This window comes from Mastigoproctus giganteus, chromosome 6, assembly GCF_048544385.1.
Source record: "Mastigoproctus giganteus isolate SK-2022 chromosome 6, ASM4854438v1, whole genome shotgun sequence".
In the NCBI taxonomy this organism is placed as follows: domain Eukaryota; kingdom Metazoa; phylum Arthropoda; class Arachnida; order Uropygi; family Thelyphonidae; genus Mastigoproctus; species Mastigoproctus giganteus.
The window spans coordinates 60,949,807-60,964,317 of record NC_143580.1 but is presented as its reverse complement, the minus strand read 5'-3'; the positions used below and the strand labels follow the sequence as shown (position 1 = coordinate 60,964,317).

The following is a 14,511-nucleotide window of genomic DNA, read 5'->3' as shown; positions in this document are numbered from 1 at the left end:
GGGGACCTCTTATAATATGCCCAAGGTAGACAGTGTTCTTGCCCTCTTAAGGACCCCCCTCATTGGTGACCCGATGTCTCCTTATTGATTCTTTTACAGTAAATACTCCTAAATTATATAAAAAAAATTCATTACATGATAACAATAATTGGTGGCTAACTAAATACAAAATCTTCAGCCCAACATTCCCAATGAACTGAAGAAATATTGAATAACATTAAATTACGTAACCATATGAACATTGTATACGTTTCTTTACCACTTTTCGTAACTGGAATAGTAAGCAAGATAAGTTTTATGTTGAAAATAACGAGAATTTTTTGAAAAAGAATTATGATCAAGAGAACATGTCCTTTTAAAAATAACTGATTCCATTGCTATGACAGATTCGGTGTCACAGCAATACCCTCTTCAAATGTTATAAAATTCACTGTGTTGCTGCAATGCTGTAAAACCTCATATCCCTTGTACTCTTTACAGGAAACTGGATGAACGTAACTGTCCCATCATCACAGTCAACTGGTGTGATCCGCAAGTTGTCCCCAGCTACTTTCTACAACATCCGGGTTCAAGCTGAGAACGCTATAGGAAAAAGCAATTTCAGCCAGCAACTCTCTTTTATGACGGACGAAGAAGGTAAAATTTAGTTCGAATGTATAGTTTAGGGTAAAGAAATGTTTTCATTAAAGTGCGCTTTTACATCGAAATAAATATCTGGTAATGGAGTTCCATTAATTGGAGAATGAATGAAAGACCAACGACACTCAGATCTGAATTGATTTGTACCTTTATATCGATCGCCTTTGTTGGTGGAATCGCCGTTCTCTCCACACCGGCTGGAAAAGACTTCAGGTCGAGTCCCGTCAATGACGTGAGGAATTTTATGGACCTTTTTCAGAACGTGGTTGAGTTAGTCGGCCTCAGGCGAAGATAGCATGGTTTTTTCTCTCGGAAACTCAAGTTACTCACATAATATATGGCGCAATATGGCCTTAGTTGCTAAATTCGTTGTTGCTAATGCTGCTAAAATCCAACAAGAACGAAATCGATCTTGTAGTATTTACATGTTTGTTAAAACTAAGTTCCTTCAGAACAATAGTCTTAAAATAATAAAATCATAATCAGCATCAGTTTAATAGTAAAGTAACTTATATTTTTCTTTGTTTCAAGCACCAGGGGGACCGCCTGTTAATGTCCACGTGTTTCCGACTGGCCCTAATTCTATTAAAGTGACATGGGAGGTGAGAACTTAATAAACTCAAGAAATCTTTATTTCTGAATTATTTTCTTTTAATTTAAGAACCCTTTTCAAATAACGCCGATTTGGTCAAAATGTATTCAAAATGATCGAAATATTCATTAGCGAATTTCAACTGTTTAACTTCTATCTTTTTACTTTTCAGATGCCAAAACGAGAAGTATGGAATGGAAGACTAAAAGGTTACTATATTGGCTACAAAATCTTGGATTCCAAAGAACCTTCTATGTTTAAGACGTTAGAAATTGTCAAAGGAAGAGAACTGGAAGTTCACTTGACAAATTTAAGGCGATCAACCAAGTATGGCGTTTCAGTACAAGCTTTTAACAGTAAAGGAGCAGGACCGAGATCAGACGAGGTCACTGTTCAGACACTAGCAGATGGTAAGTAGCCGGTTTGTGGGCATAAGATTAGGATAGAAAATAGAGTGCTGTTTCCTGAGGCGAATCATTATATGAATGTTTCGTTTAAGTTTATATTTATCTATCAATATACACATATTTCAACAGCACTAAAGAGCTGGCTGTGGCCTGCATTGTTAAATCCAAAACAGCAACTTCAAAAGTTATACATTTGGTGAACCTGAATTAAAGACAGTACAGGTAGGAAAGTATTTGAGAGTCTCTAAGTAGGTAGCAAGGAAGCCATGGTGTTCTGTTGTCAATTATTCGAACATTTTCTCGTATTTTTAATCTGAATTCATTCCTTGGTATTCTTCTTATGTCTTGAAACAGTTATTGAAGTATACGACGTTTTTTTTTTTTGCTTAATATTCGCTGAAATGTGCTTCTTTAAATCTACTCAACCAATAGATGCCTGTTAATTCCGATGGTACTGCGTTATTTCAAATAGTTTGTTTTTCATGTATTCTAACGTTGTTAACGCTGATAAGAACATCTTTAGAAATCGTCCTTTGTAACTAACACCAAAGAATGAATATGTGTCGCATTCTTTTTAAAGTCCTCAACGGTGATGAATCTTTTGCCCCTTGAGAGTAGTTTTATTTTTGGAAATAGCCAAAAGTCATTTGAAGCCAAGTCAGGTAAATAAGATGTGTAACAAACTGAATGATATCAGTGGTCAAAAACATTTAACAGAAAGCACACTGAGCCAGTCGTTGGACAACAACTGAGTGCCCAGTGCCCAGAATCCGATATTTTCTTCATATTAATTCGTGAATGTTGGAGTTTTCTGTTGCTAACTTAATGTTTTTTTTTTCGGATAACTATAGTAAATTAGGATGTCTTATATTGGGGGGATTTTAACTTTGACTGGAACTTTTGGGCTGGTCACTCACACGCTGGCAAGACTTGAGTGGATTTATTGCATGACTGTTTTCCACAGCAACAAGAGAGAGCAGTACTCTTGGTCTGATTATCAGCCGATAAATGAACCACAGTGTACTGAAGTGCGATTTGCTTAATGATGTTACTATCATCAAGGATAAAGGAAATAACAGTGGGAACAAATAATGATGTTACCAACAACAATTTGTAAATGGGAATCATTCACAGAAATAATCATAGAAGCTACTAGGGTTTTTAAATCAACTAAGAAATACTGTTCAAGGCGTAGAGCTAAATTAATGTTAGTTGAACTAATGAGACACGTTTGTTTGTTATTTGGTTTTTAGGAGCATTAGCAACTAAGGCCATATGCGGTGGTCACGGACTCGAACCCTAGTCTAAACAAGAAGCGTGTGCTACGAGCTGCTGCTCCTGCCCACATGAGAAATGTGGCAGGAAGGAAAATGCATGGGATGCATATAAATTATCAGGTCAAGTGATACAGAAGCGTATAGTAGATGTAACCCAGTCGGCAAACCAAGGCAGATTACGATGAGTCTCTGGCAAAGACTTCTTTATTTATATTAACAGTAGAAGGAAGAGATGGGATCACACTGGGCCACTTGATGATTCTGCTAGAGTTGGTGACAAATTGAATAGGTATTTCGCGTCTATATTCACACATGAGGAATTCTTGAGGCAAGTGGAAGAGAAATTTTTTGGGATCTATCGAACTATATTAAGGGGGGCAGTTAAGAAAGTAAGCAAACCCTTACCCCTAATTATGATTGCAGCCTTGGATTCAGGGAAAGTTCTCTGTGAACTAGAGGTGCGAATGATTACAACGGTCAAAACATTTAGCAGAAGGCACACTAAGCCAGTCATTGGACCACAGCTCAGTCCTTTCGAGTGCCTTGAATCTCTACGTATTAATATACATTGACCTTGCGGGATTCTGAATGAATGCCAAAAAAAAAAAAAAAAAAAAAATTCCTTCAGCTTCTGAATGTTGGAGTTTTCCAACATTAAGAAGCCCAGGCTCTAAACAAGAATAAAAAGGTGACATGACTCATTAGAGATCTGTTAGTTTAACGTCTGTTCCAGGAAAAATGATGCAATTATGCTGAAGTCACAGCATGGGTTGTACGACCAATCTGATTGAGTATGCTGATGCCCAAATTGTAGCATTACTGGCAAGTTTCTGTGGATAAAGGGACGAGTTGGTTATTATGGACACTGCTCTTCGTGGAGTCCCGTAGAGTTTTGTATTTATTAATGAAGATATGGTGCTGCAACAAGATCTAGAAAAAAAAATGGTAATTGAAGTTTAATATTGACAAGATACTGCACATGGGTGGCATTAATCCCAGAGTAACGTACCAACTGTGTGGAACTACAGCTCACCGTAGTGAAAAAATGAAAAGGATTTGGAGGTAATTATGCAGTCAGGTTTCCAGGATAGCTCATGGGGTTTTGTCAATGATATTCCGAAACTTTGCTAGTAGGGATAATCACTTCCTTATCCCTTTGTACAAGACCATAGTTAGGCCACGTCTCGAGTTTACTTTAGGAAGGGTGCGGAGAATGGCACAAAAGGGTGGTCATATCAAGAAAGGCTTCGTTTCTGCAAATTACAGCGTCTGGAGACTAGGCACCTGTGGTAGCATTCTTCCTCTTGCTGAGATTACACCCATGAGAAGGCATAAATTCAAGTTGAGATAAGATTGTTGCACAATAGATGTGCGACAGGTTGTCTTCTGCCAATGGGTAGTTGACTGCTGGAACGAGCTTTCATCCGTTGTTGGGGAAGTGGATTTTTTTTCTGACTGATTCTGTATAAGCTTGCTTTCTTGTCACTACTAATATTAATTCGTTGATCTTAACGATCAGCTATTTTTACGCTGACATAAAATGCGTTTCACTTCATTTCACCACAAAACTGAGTAGTCAATCTGAAGCGCAACCGCTGCAACTACCAACATATCCTACTCTTTGTAGATGTGACTTTTATATTCTATATGTTGTATTCATAAAGACGCTAAGCTCTTTTTGCATAAGTAAAATATATATATATGTTATATCCACTCTTATCAACCTCAAGCACACCATTTTATTCCCAGGATCGACAGCATGCTTGAATTTGTTTAAACTACCTGAGATTCATTCCGTTAATTTTTCCTAATAGTTTTTATGTATACTTACAGGATTTTGTGGTCCCTTCTGAAGAGTGTCCCTTTAAAACAATTCTCCACCGCATCAGGATCTTGTCGACCATGACTCTAATAAAATTCAGCATGCTAGTCAGCACCCCATTTGGGATTGTGTTAGATTCTTCTTTTTTTTGCATCAAAATACCTTGTGATCATGTCAGAGTAGTTCACCTTCCTGGAATTGCATTGTAATCCGTTTAGGATATTGTATTTCTCAATAAAATCCGGTAATGAGCTCGAGCTCTTGACGACAAACTGACTTGTTTATAGTAAGTCATCTCCTCTTGGTGGCGTGATATTTATACCTTCTCCTTGAATAATCCGAATACTTTGAACTCCTTCAATATTACCAAGTAAATACATACATTTTCCCAAACATTGTAAATTGGGCTTTCTTGTGATGGATACTTAAATTATAAATACCAATTCGTGAGGAACCTTTTTTCCTTTCTGCCAGAATGAGAATTTTTTAAGCCTTAAGTTTAAATTATTGATTAATATGAAGTTTTTTATTCCTGCTTCAGTAAAAATTAGCTTAGCTACAGGTTATTTCATTTATCTTTGTTGAGCTGTCCTAAAGATTACTCAAATCGAAAATTGATTTAAGTATTTAGAGATCTTAGATAAAAATTGAGAATTCTAAAATTTTACAAGAAAATAATTTTATACCAGTACAGTTATATTTTGACTGTTCGGATCAATTATAATTTTGCGCACCAGATTAAGAACTCATACAAACTTAACTTTTTACAGTTCCTCCAACTGCTCCTTTACTTCATGTTATATCAACCAATTCTTCTTCAATTACACTGAGCTGGTCACATAAGAGAACCTTTGGAAGTCCTGTTACAGGTAATTCTCACTTCAAGTAGTTCTAATTATATTTTCTTGAAATAAATGTACGACAAACCTTTTGTCTGATAGCAGCACTGTAATCAGAATGTTAAGAAAAGAATATTATTAACAAGGGAACTAGAAACTCTTAATCTGCACCGGAAATCTACGTTACTTCCAAATAATAACAAAGATTGACATTTTAATTAGCTGGTTGGTCACAATGAGCGTATATTGTCCATGGTGTCTTAGATATTTAATAGATGGAATGCAACAAACAAATACATAGTTATTATTTTTAGAATTAGCTGCAGTACACCGGCTTAGGGAAAGTGGATCCAGGTGCAGGGGCATTGACACCCTTGGTATTCCTTTTTGATGGGTCTTCAACAAACTTAACTCCACGTTGTGCTTAAAAATGACCTTAAACTTAAATACAGATTAAAATTCAACAAAGTAGTTTTATGGGGAAGGCACGAAGCACCCTCCCATAAAAATTCCTTCTTTGTGATCGGATTGAAACCACAATGGTACTTGAAAGGATGTAATGCAGTATTTTTTTTTGGAAATAAGTGTTTTAAAAGGAACTAGGACGAGAAGGCAATTCATTAATATACACTAAAAAAAAAAGGAAAGATTAATAAGATTTTTTTAGGCTATTACTGCCTTCATCCTTTCTAAGTCGCAAAAATTTCTGATCTCTGTGTGACATACCGAATTGTCACAGCCACCAAATTGATGGACCCATTTATGTTTACCCTAAAAGGTTCATAAAACATAGGGATTTTAGTATTGACCAGTGTAAATATCAAGTATTGTCCTTTTAGATGTTTTGTAATGCATGAAGCAGAGTACTGAGACCCAATCTCATCCTTTCAACAGTATAGACAAATATGAATACCTATTTGATCCCTTTCACTATGAAATGACAATTATCCAATTTAGATGTTTGTAAGACACATGACTATAGGTGTACACGGATGTAGATATGGATAGACGAAGTTATCCGAGGATTTAGGAAAGAACTCTCCTTGAGAAACTTAATTGGTTCTAAGTTTTAGGACCAATTCATTCATCAAGATATTTGCAATTTCAGTAACTACAGTACTTCCATGAAATTTCATTGAATTGAGTTGAACAAGCTATTGCACATCATAAATCCGTAATTATTTGTGCCATAAGTTTGATTTTCAGAAATTTATTTTAGAATAAATTTTCTTCTGGATAAAAATCACAATTAAAGTCAAGAGTTTACATTGTACATTCCCTGTTATCTTTGTGGAATCGCTAACCTTGTTCCTTGCTGAAGAACAGACGTTTTCTTAGAAAATCTTTGTGGGGACTGCAAGTGTGAACCTCCGAGTTCATCTTGAACAATAATTGTTTGAAATTTATCGAGGATATTTTCAACGATTCTTTCATAATTGGCATTTTTTCCGATTCCATGTATCCTTTTCAACTGGGGTAATCCATCTTCCATCTGTCGTTGTAGAAGTTGATAGCTTAAATAGATTCAAGGCAGAACTAGACAAACATTTGGAGCAAGTGGATGGGTGAATTGAGAAGGGGTTTTTTTGACTGATGCTATATAATCTAGCTTTCTTGCATCATGTGCTTTTACTAATGCACTTTATCTGAGTTGGTCTCCAGCTAAACTTGGAAGTTTGTTGCAAAGATATTTAACGAAATTAAGATCATTATCTAAAGCCTCCAAAGTTCCTCATTAACGATAATTTGACATGAAGTAGAGGTAACGGAACTCTCGTTTGTTTCACCCGACTTTCACCTTCAGCTATTTTTGAACCCTTGAAAAAGCTGTATGTCCACCGAACGAAGAAAGTGATGACCTTGGACTATGATCCCACGGTCTTTGTAGAAGATTTTGGATAACCTAACTTTCTCACAAAATCGATTCAGGATCTAACGATCACTTTCTGCTGGAGAAGGTATTGTGAAATCAGATCCAAATAGGAAATGGCCTTTTTATTTATAGTGTTATAGATTAACACTTTTATAAGCAGAGCTTTCAGTAATCTCCGTGGCCTGTCGATTCATGACAGAATTTTTTTTTTTTTTATCTTGATTCTGTTTCGTCAGATATTCAACACAAATATAGTAAACTTTGTGCAATGCCCATCTTTTGTCTTTATCGCCAAATATCTTCGCTTTTTTACAATGAAGCTACTACAAATGTAGAAAGATGAGAAGTTTATTTTGTAGCTCCTACTGTCCTTCAAAACAGTTTGGTTTTATTGGATTGTTATTTAAGAACCAAATCAGTGCAGAGAATGATGCTTCTTGATTTGTGGTTCATTAATCTTAGTATTCATCAGCTAATAAAGATTTTCCTTATTTGATTTCAAAGTAACACAAGTAATAATTAATGTTGCTTGATCCTGCACTTTTCCTTGTGTTACCATGAAATAAAATAAGGAAAATCTTTATTAGCTGATGAACGTCAGCGCGAGGTTTTTGTTCTGTTTATTAGAATTATACTACGACCAAATGTCTTAATCATTACATAGCCATTATAGAGTTGGATTTAATTGTACTAACTAAATTCATTCATCCTTTATTTTCAGAATGTGTTCTTTACCACCAGAAAGAATATGGTGAGTGGGAAGAATACACAGTTACCTCTCACAGTACGACGCACACTGTCACCACCTTAGACTGTGGCTCACGGTACCGTTTTTTCATGGTTTGTCACAACAGCGTTGGCAGGAGTGAGCCAAGTGATGTCCTTACAGCTCGAACAGCTGGTGCAGGTAGTTATATATATATATTTTTACTACTATCCTCGTTTTGTGAGTATCTGAACACCCTCATTGCTTGTTTCCTCCTCCAAAAATCGATTAATGTAATCTATTCTTTGGCGGTACGAAGTCTTTTAATCCTGACCATCCAGTTTTGCACTAATCTTTTTTTTTTTAATTATTATTCGCGCTGGGAAAGGTGTACCACGTAGTTAGCATTTTGTGAATTAATACTAATTGGTAAACCAAACATGGTTCGTCTATAGATCAAGCGATTTTATTATAATTTGACGTAACTTCCTAAACATAATGGATAAGACAGTTTTAAATGTAAGGGTGATTTTGTAGCTAAACAAATCAGTCAGATGTTAAGGTGCAGTGTAAACTTGTATTTAATACACCACTCAAGATTTATATCAAAATGTTCCTAGCATGCGAAATAAACTTGAGACACAGTAGCAGATTCTTCGGTTCCAAATAGCTGATGTCATCAATGTCCTCTACCAAATCAGCTGTTACAAGTCATTCTTCACTTCGATTATCTCTTCAAGGGTGGAGATGTTGCTGTATTCATGAATACGCTCTGCCATTCACATGTTGATCTCAACGTGCTATCGAGCCGCTAAGGTCATTTATGGGCAACATTGCACCCAATGGTTCCTGTGTCATAAATGAAAGCGCAACAAGAGATCATAATTTCCTCAACCTAATACTATTATCTGGTTCTGTTAGCGTCGGAACCAAACTTGAAGCTCATTTTGAATCCAATCGCAACCTGCAATGCTATGAAACGAAAATTCAATTTCTCCTACCTTTCTACCTGCTAAGCAATAATTGGTAGAAACACCTGTTTCAAGAACTTGGCTTTCGACATATGTTTTTCAGCTGGAAAACAGATCCTTACCTCTGCTAGAATCCCGAAGTGCAAGCTGCACTATTTAACAGACTCTATTCATTAACAAATATACCAAAGGAATATGACTGCACCCTTCCCCTGAACCAGATTCCATCTTCAATTGAATGGATCAACGGTGTTACAAATTTCAAAATGATACTTTTCAACCGTATGAACATCAACCAGACTCCATTACTGATAGCAGCTGCTTCATGCCATATATTATTGAACCTCTCTCAAAGGGTATCCCCCTGCTATCTGGAGCAAATACGCCCTTGTCCAGGTGACTAAAAAAACAAGCACCAAACCAGCTGAATTCCTGTATACAAGCGTTTCCTATCGCGAAATGAACCGTTACCATCCTCCTGATAGTCCAAAACTTCAATACTAAATGCATATTCGATTCAAGTGCACAAATGGTATTTGTTTATGTAGACATCGAGGCTTCATAACCTAAATATTACAGCCTTTCTGAGAGCATTCCTACGTAATAAAATAGTGCAACTCAAGATGGCGTTTTATCAGGACTACTGTTTACCGATTTCTTTATTCCGTATGTGTGTACCAGAGATAATGTAATAGCCTCTGCTGATGATACAAAAATATTAACAGAAATAACAGCCATAGGATTGATTACAACTTTCACCAGCAATAAACTCGTGGTTCTCTCAATCATTTCGGTCTTAAATTCAATCGGGAAAATCCATAATTGTGGATTTATCTCTGAAGCAGTAATTCCAAACATTTAGTCAAGATAGCCGTGTGGTAACGCTAAACGAAGTCGTTTTATCCTTCCTCAGTTCAAACCGCCACTTTTTCCTCCAGGCATCATTTAGCTGCTAACCATAGCCACTAATATTTTTTTTGTATACTACACAAAAGAATCTGTAAGACAATTATCTGCGACTGTTTTATTGCTGAATTAGTTATTTTTTTTAACAAAAGTAATTTAGCATTCTTTCATTTGAGTTAGCTTTACAACAAAAAAAGGGAAACATCACACTTTATGAAGTTTCTCATTATAGAGAACAAAAATCTTTATTGCAACTTAAAAAAAGAAAAAGATGGTTACAGAGCACTTAATGTCACGGCGCGCAGGCTAGGGTTAACAATGCCAAGTAAACTAAAGAAAAAAAATTAGTCCAGCTGATTTCATTGCATGGAAAGCACCATCTTTCATCACACGCGAATTTGTTAAGATCAGCATCAAGATCTGGGAGAGCATCTGAAAGGAAAAGTCTCGAATTCCGAGCGGCCAGAGATAGGGATTCTCCAGTAGCATGTATCACATATGGATGGCTCGGAAATAAGTCCCGCAACCATTTTTACTGTGACGACCAACCTCAGGGAATCAATAAGCTCGGAAAGACGGGAACCCCCATTGCATTAGCAAATGCTGTTCTAGATTGAATTTCCAGCTGGCCCATTTCATTAGCCAATATTGAGATAGATTGAGGCTTTCGTTTGGGTGGCTGAGACCCAGACTTCCGATGTATTTCCTGATCTTTATTGCGCAATATATTTTGTTTTGTTGTCCAACGAAGACTCGAAGGTCAAACATTACCCCTAAGCCAGAATGTGAAGTAAAAACAGGGAGCAATCACAGAAGAATTGGTCGTCAAGCCAAAGTGCTGTAGAAAGGATGCGATTTCCAAAAGACTATTATTAATGAGGTTAGGGCTGGGCACCAGTGGGGTAATATTGCTGTGAACAACAGCCCAGAGAGGATGCTCCCCCCCCCCCCTTGGTACTCCAGTGGTAACAGCCATCCAATAGCATCTTTCTCCTGTGTCAAGTCGCAAGCCGACCGGGCTAGCCGAGTGGGTAAAATACCTGCCCGGCAACCCAAAGGTCGCGGGTTCGATTCCCGCCTCGGGCTTGGATCAAAGTACTGCAAAAACCTTGGGAGGTGCAATATGGCCACAGAAGCCGATGCGCCAACAACTACCAAATCAAAAAAAAAAAAAAAAAAAAATCAAGTCGCAAGAACCTTTTGATAAGGAGATAGAAAGCCCAGCATCTATGTAAGTTATGTCAAGTTCGTAATTGCTGTCGAACGCTGTGAGATAGCGTAGTGAATCTGCGAGTATTTGTTTGGTGAGGACGTAGCAGCATTAATGTTTAGTTAGCGACAGGTTACGGATCTTGGGTATAGGCCTGACAGTATAGCTGTTCTTCAGGATGTCATTGTAGATAGACAGCAGTGGTTAAGGTATTTAACGAATGAATTGGGGAACATTATCAGCTCCTGCAACAGCAGTAGGAGCCAATGAGTTCAAGGATATCCAGATAAGACATGTCAAGTTTTCGGGGCAGTACACCTGATGGTAATATGTTTGTTTGTTTGGTTTTTAGGAGCATTAGCAACTAAGGCCATATTGCTCCGGCATATGCGGTGGTCATTCCCTGACCCTTTCGCATCCTCCGTATTTGGTGGTGACGGGCTCGAACCCCGGTCTAATCAAGAAGCGTGTGCTACGCACTGCTGCTCCTTCCCACCTGATGGTAATATGATCACATGAACTGTTCTGTAATATATAAAAAAAGGCATAAAATTAAAAGCAAGACTTATATGCCCAGTACAAGCAACATAAATAAATAATAAAGCAATCTTTAAGGCAATCCTTGATAAGCAAAGCTTACTTTGTAAATATTAGTATCTTTTTTACAACTCAAGCATCTTCAATATGTCTCTAAAAGCTAGAAGAAGATATCTCAGTGAATATTGCTTTGCTATAAAATTGATCTCTAATAAAAAATAATGACACAGTTTTAACACATTTCAATTTTTTTGAAGGTTGACTAGACCGGTAAGCCCAGTTCACATTTTTCAAGAAAGCTTGAATAAGCACTTCTTGCTTGTGGTTCCCAAAGTTGATAAAACATGTTTTATCAAATACCAAATCAAATTCAAAGAAGATATTTGATTCGCATATCATTGTATTGAACAATTTCTTTGATGGCCATTTCAATCCGTACTCACTCACATTAAAATACAATTTGTCAATATCAAGATCTTTTGGGCCTAATAGTAAATCTTTGCATATTTCACAATCGTTGTTCTTTAAACTATTTCTGGCTAGGTAACCTGAAACATATGCCAATACATTTTCATCATAAATATCCATATCTTCACTGTACCTGGTTGATTCTGACTGGCTCACTAGCATCCTCGTGAACCAAAGTACCAGTATGGTCTGAAAGGTCAAAAAGAACAGCAGCACCATCATCTTCGCAATTAGATAATGCACAGTTTGTCTTTTTCCTGCGTAGCTCTCATTTGCTCCTCAATAAAAAGTCTTGTCTATGGCTATCCACCTTCTGCCTTTCAAGCTGCATGCAGATGACCAAATGTGGGATAACATTATCGCATGTTGTGCTGCAGTCACGTTGATCTCTTAGAGTAGTGATTTTTTTTCAAAGCTCTAAATAGCATCACACATAATACTAAAAAAAAACACTCAGATACGTCATCCACAATGCGCATAGATAATACTAAATGGAATGGCATCGAACAAACTGATTTCCCGCATCAAATTAATCTATTTTCAGCCCCACTGTCTCCATCCAAAGAAGATTTTCTTGTAGTGGATTCTACCAGTGCCACTTTACAGCTGGACTCTTGGCAGAACGGGGGTTGTCCAATTGGAAAATTCACCGTAAAACTAAGGAAGAAACATCATCCACATTGGACTACCGTTGCGGGTCATGGAAGAGTGTCTCAATCCCAGGATACAATACAAGGACTGAATCCCGGAACGTGGTACGAATTACAAGTAACGGCCCACAGCACTGCAGGAGCTACAGAAGCCCAGTATGAGTTCCAAACTCAAAATATAACTGAAGGTATGTATCAAACTGTGTATATGCTAATACCAATTGGATGTTTCTCTTAATAATGGAATGAACACCTTAATTTTTTGGTCTGAATTAAACAAAAAATTGTAATGTTACGTCATTCATAATAAATATTAGATGAATAAAACAGGAGTTAAGGATATCAATTGCTTTATAAGATTAAAATAAAAGTTGAAATGTTATTTAATCACTATACCCAACCATAAATATCAGTAATACAAGATATTAATTTTCAAAATTTATTGGGGAAGTTCGGTCTAATTTTTAGAGTTTACCAAGGTCGCCTAATATCCTTGAGCTGGCCCTGTTTAGGAGAACTTCTTCATATTTCTATGATCAGATAAGAAGCGCACAGTTTTTGTCTCACATTGACGAGCAAGTGATTTCCAACGATTATGTACCACTTCACAGTACTTGTGGTGTAAATCTAAAGCAGTGTTTTAGGTTCGTTTCAGGAATTATATTTCAATATGCTATGTGCCTAACTATACCAGCAATTTTAAAACCTTATTAACTATTAAAAGGGACTCAATGCAAGAATACAATTGTCACCTATTAGCCTTTAGGAGTACTTTTGTATCCATGTTGAAAAATTATACTTTACACCTCCCGTTTCTTGATGTGTTGGTGATCAGAGAAGGTTGTAGGCTTAAGACTAATGTTTTCAGGAAACCAATGTGCCGGGGACAATATACCCATTATAGCTCGGCACAAACCAGCCAACACAAGAACAGAGTAGTTAAGGCCCTAATAGATCGGGTTGGGTCCCACTGCAGTACCCCGAGGATAAAGAGAGAGTTGTCTTCCAAGACGTTATGGATAGGCAGGTTCATGGCACGGCCATGGTGGCTAATTTAGCCATGGAAGAATTGGAATTTAGGATCTTTGACGGTTTGGAATTTCCCATACGTAAATGGAAAAGATACGTGGATGATACTTTTACCATCATACAGAAGAGGAAGGAAGATCAAATACTTAACGTGCTTAACAGCTTCTCCCCTTTCATTCAATTTACCTCGGAGGTGAAGGCAGAGGGATCCCTCCCGTTTCTTGATGTGATGGTGATCAGAGAAGGTTGTAGGCTTAAGACTAATGTTTTCACGAAACCCATGTGCCGGGGACAATATACCCATTATAGCTCGGCACAAACCAGCCAACACAAGAACAGTGTACTTAAGGCCCTAATAGATAGGATTAGGTCCCACTGCAGTACCCCCGAGGATAAAGAGAGGGAAATTATTAGAGTCACAGCAGACCTCAAGAAATGTGGCTGTCCCCCAGAGGATTTTGGATAAATTCATTACAGGGGTAGAGTCCACGCGTAGTGAGTCGCCCGCCCCTGTGATCACTGCATACATTCCTTACTATCCATGCCTTACTGAACGCATCGCACGTACAGTCCGTGGGTGCACAT

The 14,511-nt window shown here is 37.3% G+C and overlaps 1 protein-coding gene across 1 annotated transcript in view; it reads left to right on the top strand.

Moving 5' to 3' along the window:
* The window catches only part of LOC150084342 (cell adhesion molecule Dscam1-like), a 217,085-nt gene that overhangs the window by 185,126 nt on the left and 17,448 nt on the right, over positions 1-14,511 (top strand). Inside the window, exons 16-21 of the mRNA XM_090376189.1 lie at positions 481-636; positions 1,171-1,241; positions 1,404-1,641; positions 5,508-5,606; positions 8,171-8,356; positions 12,792-13,085. Coding sequence (XP_090232315.1) covers positions 481-636; positions 1,171-1,241; positions 1,404-1,641; positions 5,508-5,606; positions 8,171-8,356; positions 12,792-13,085 — 1,044 coding nt within the window. The remainder of the gene's footprint in view (positions 1-480; positions 637-1,170; positions 1,242-1,403; positions 1,642-5,507; positions 5,607-8,170; positions 8,357-12,791; positions 13,086-14,511) is intronic.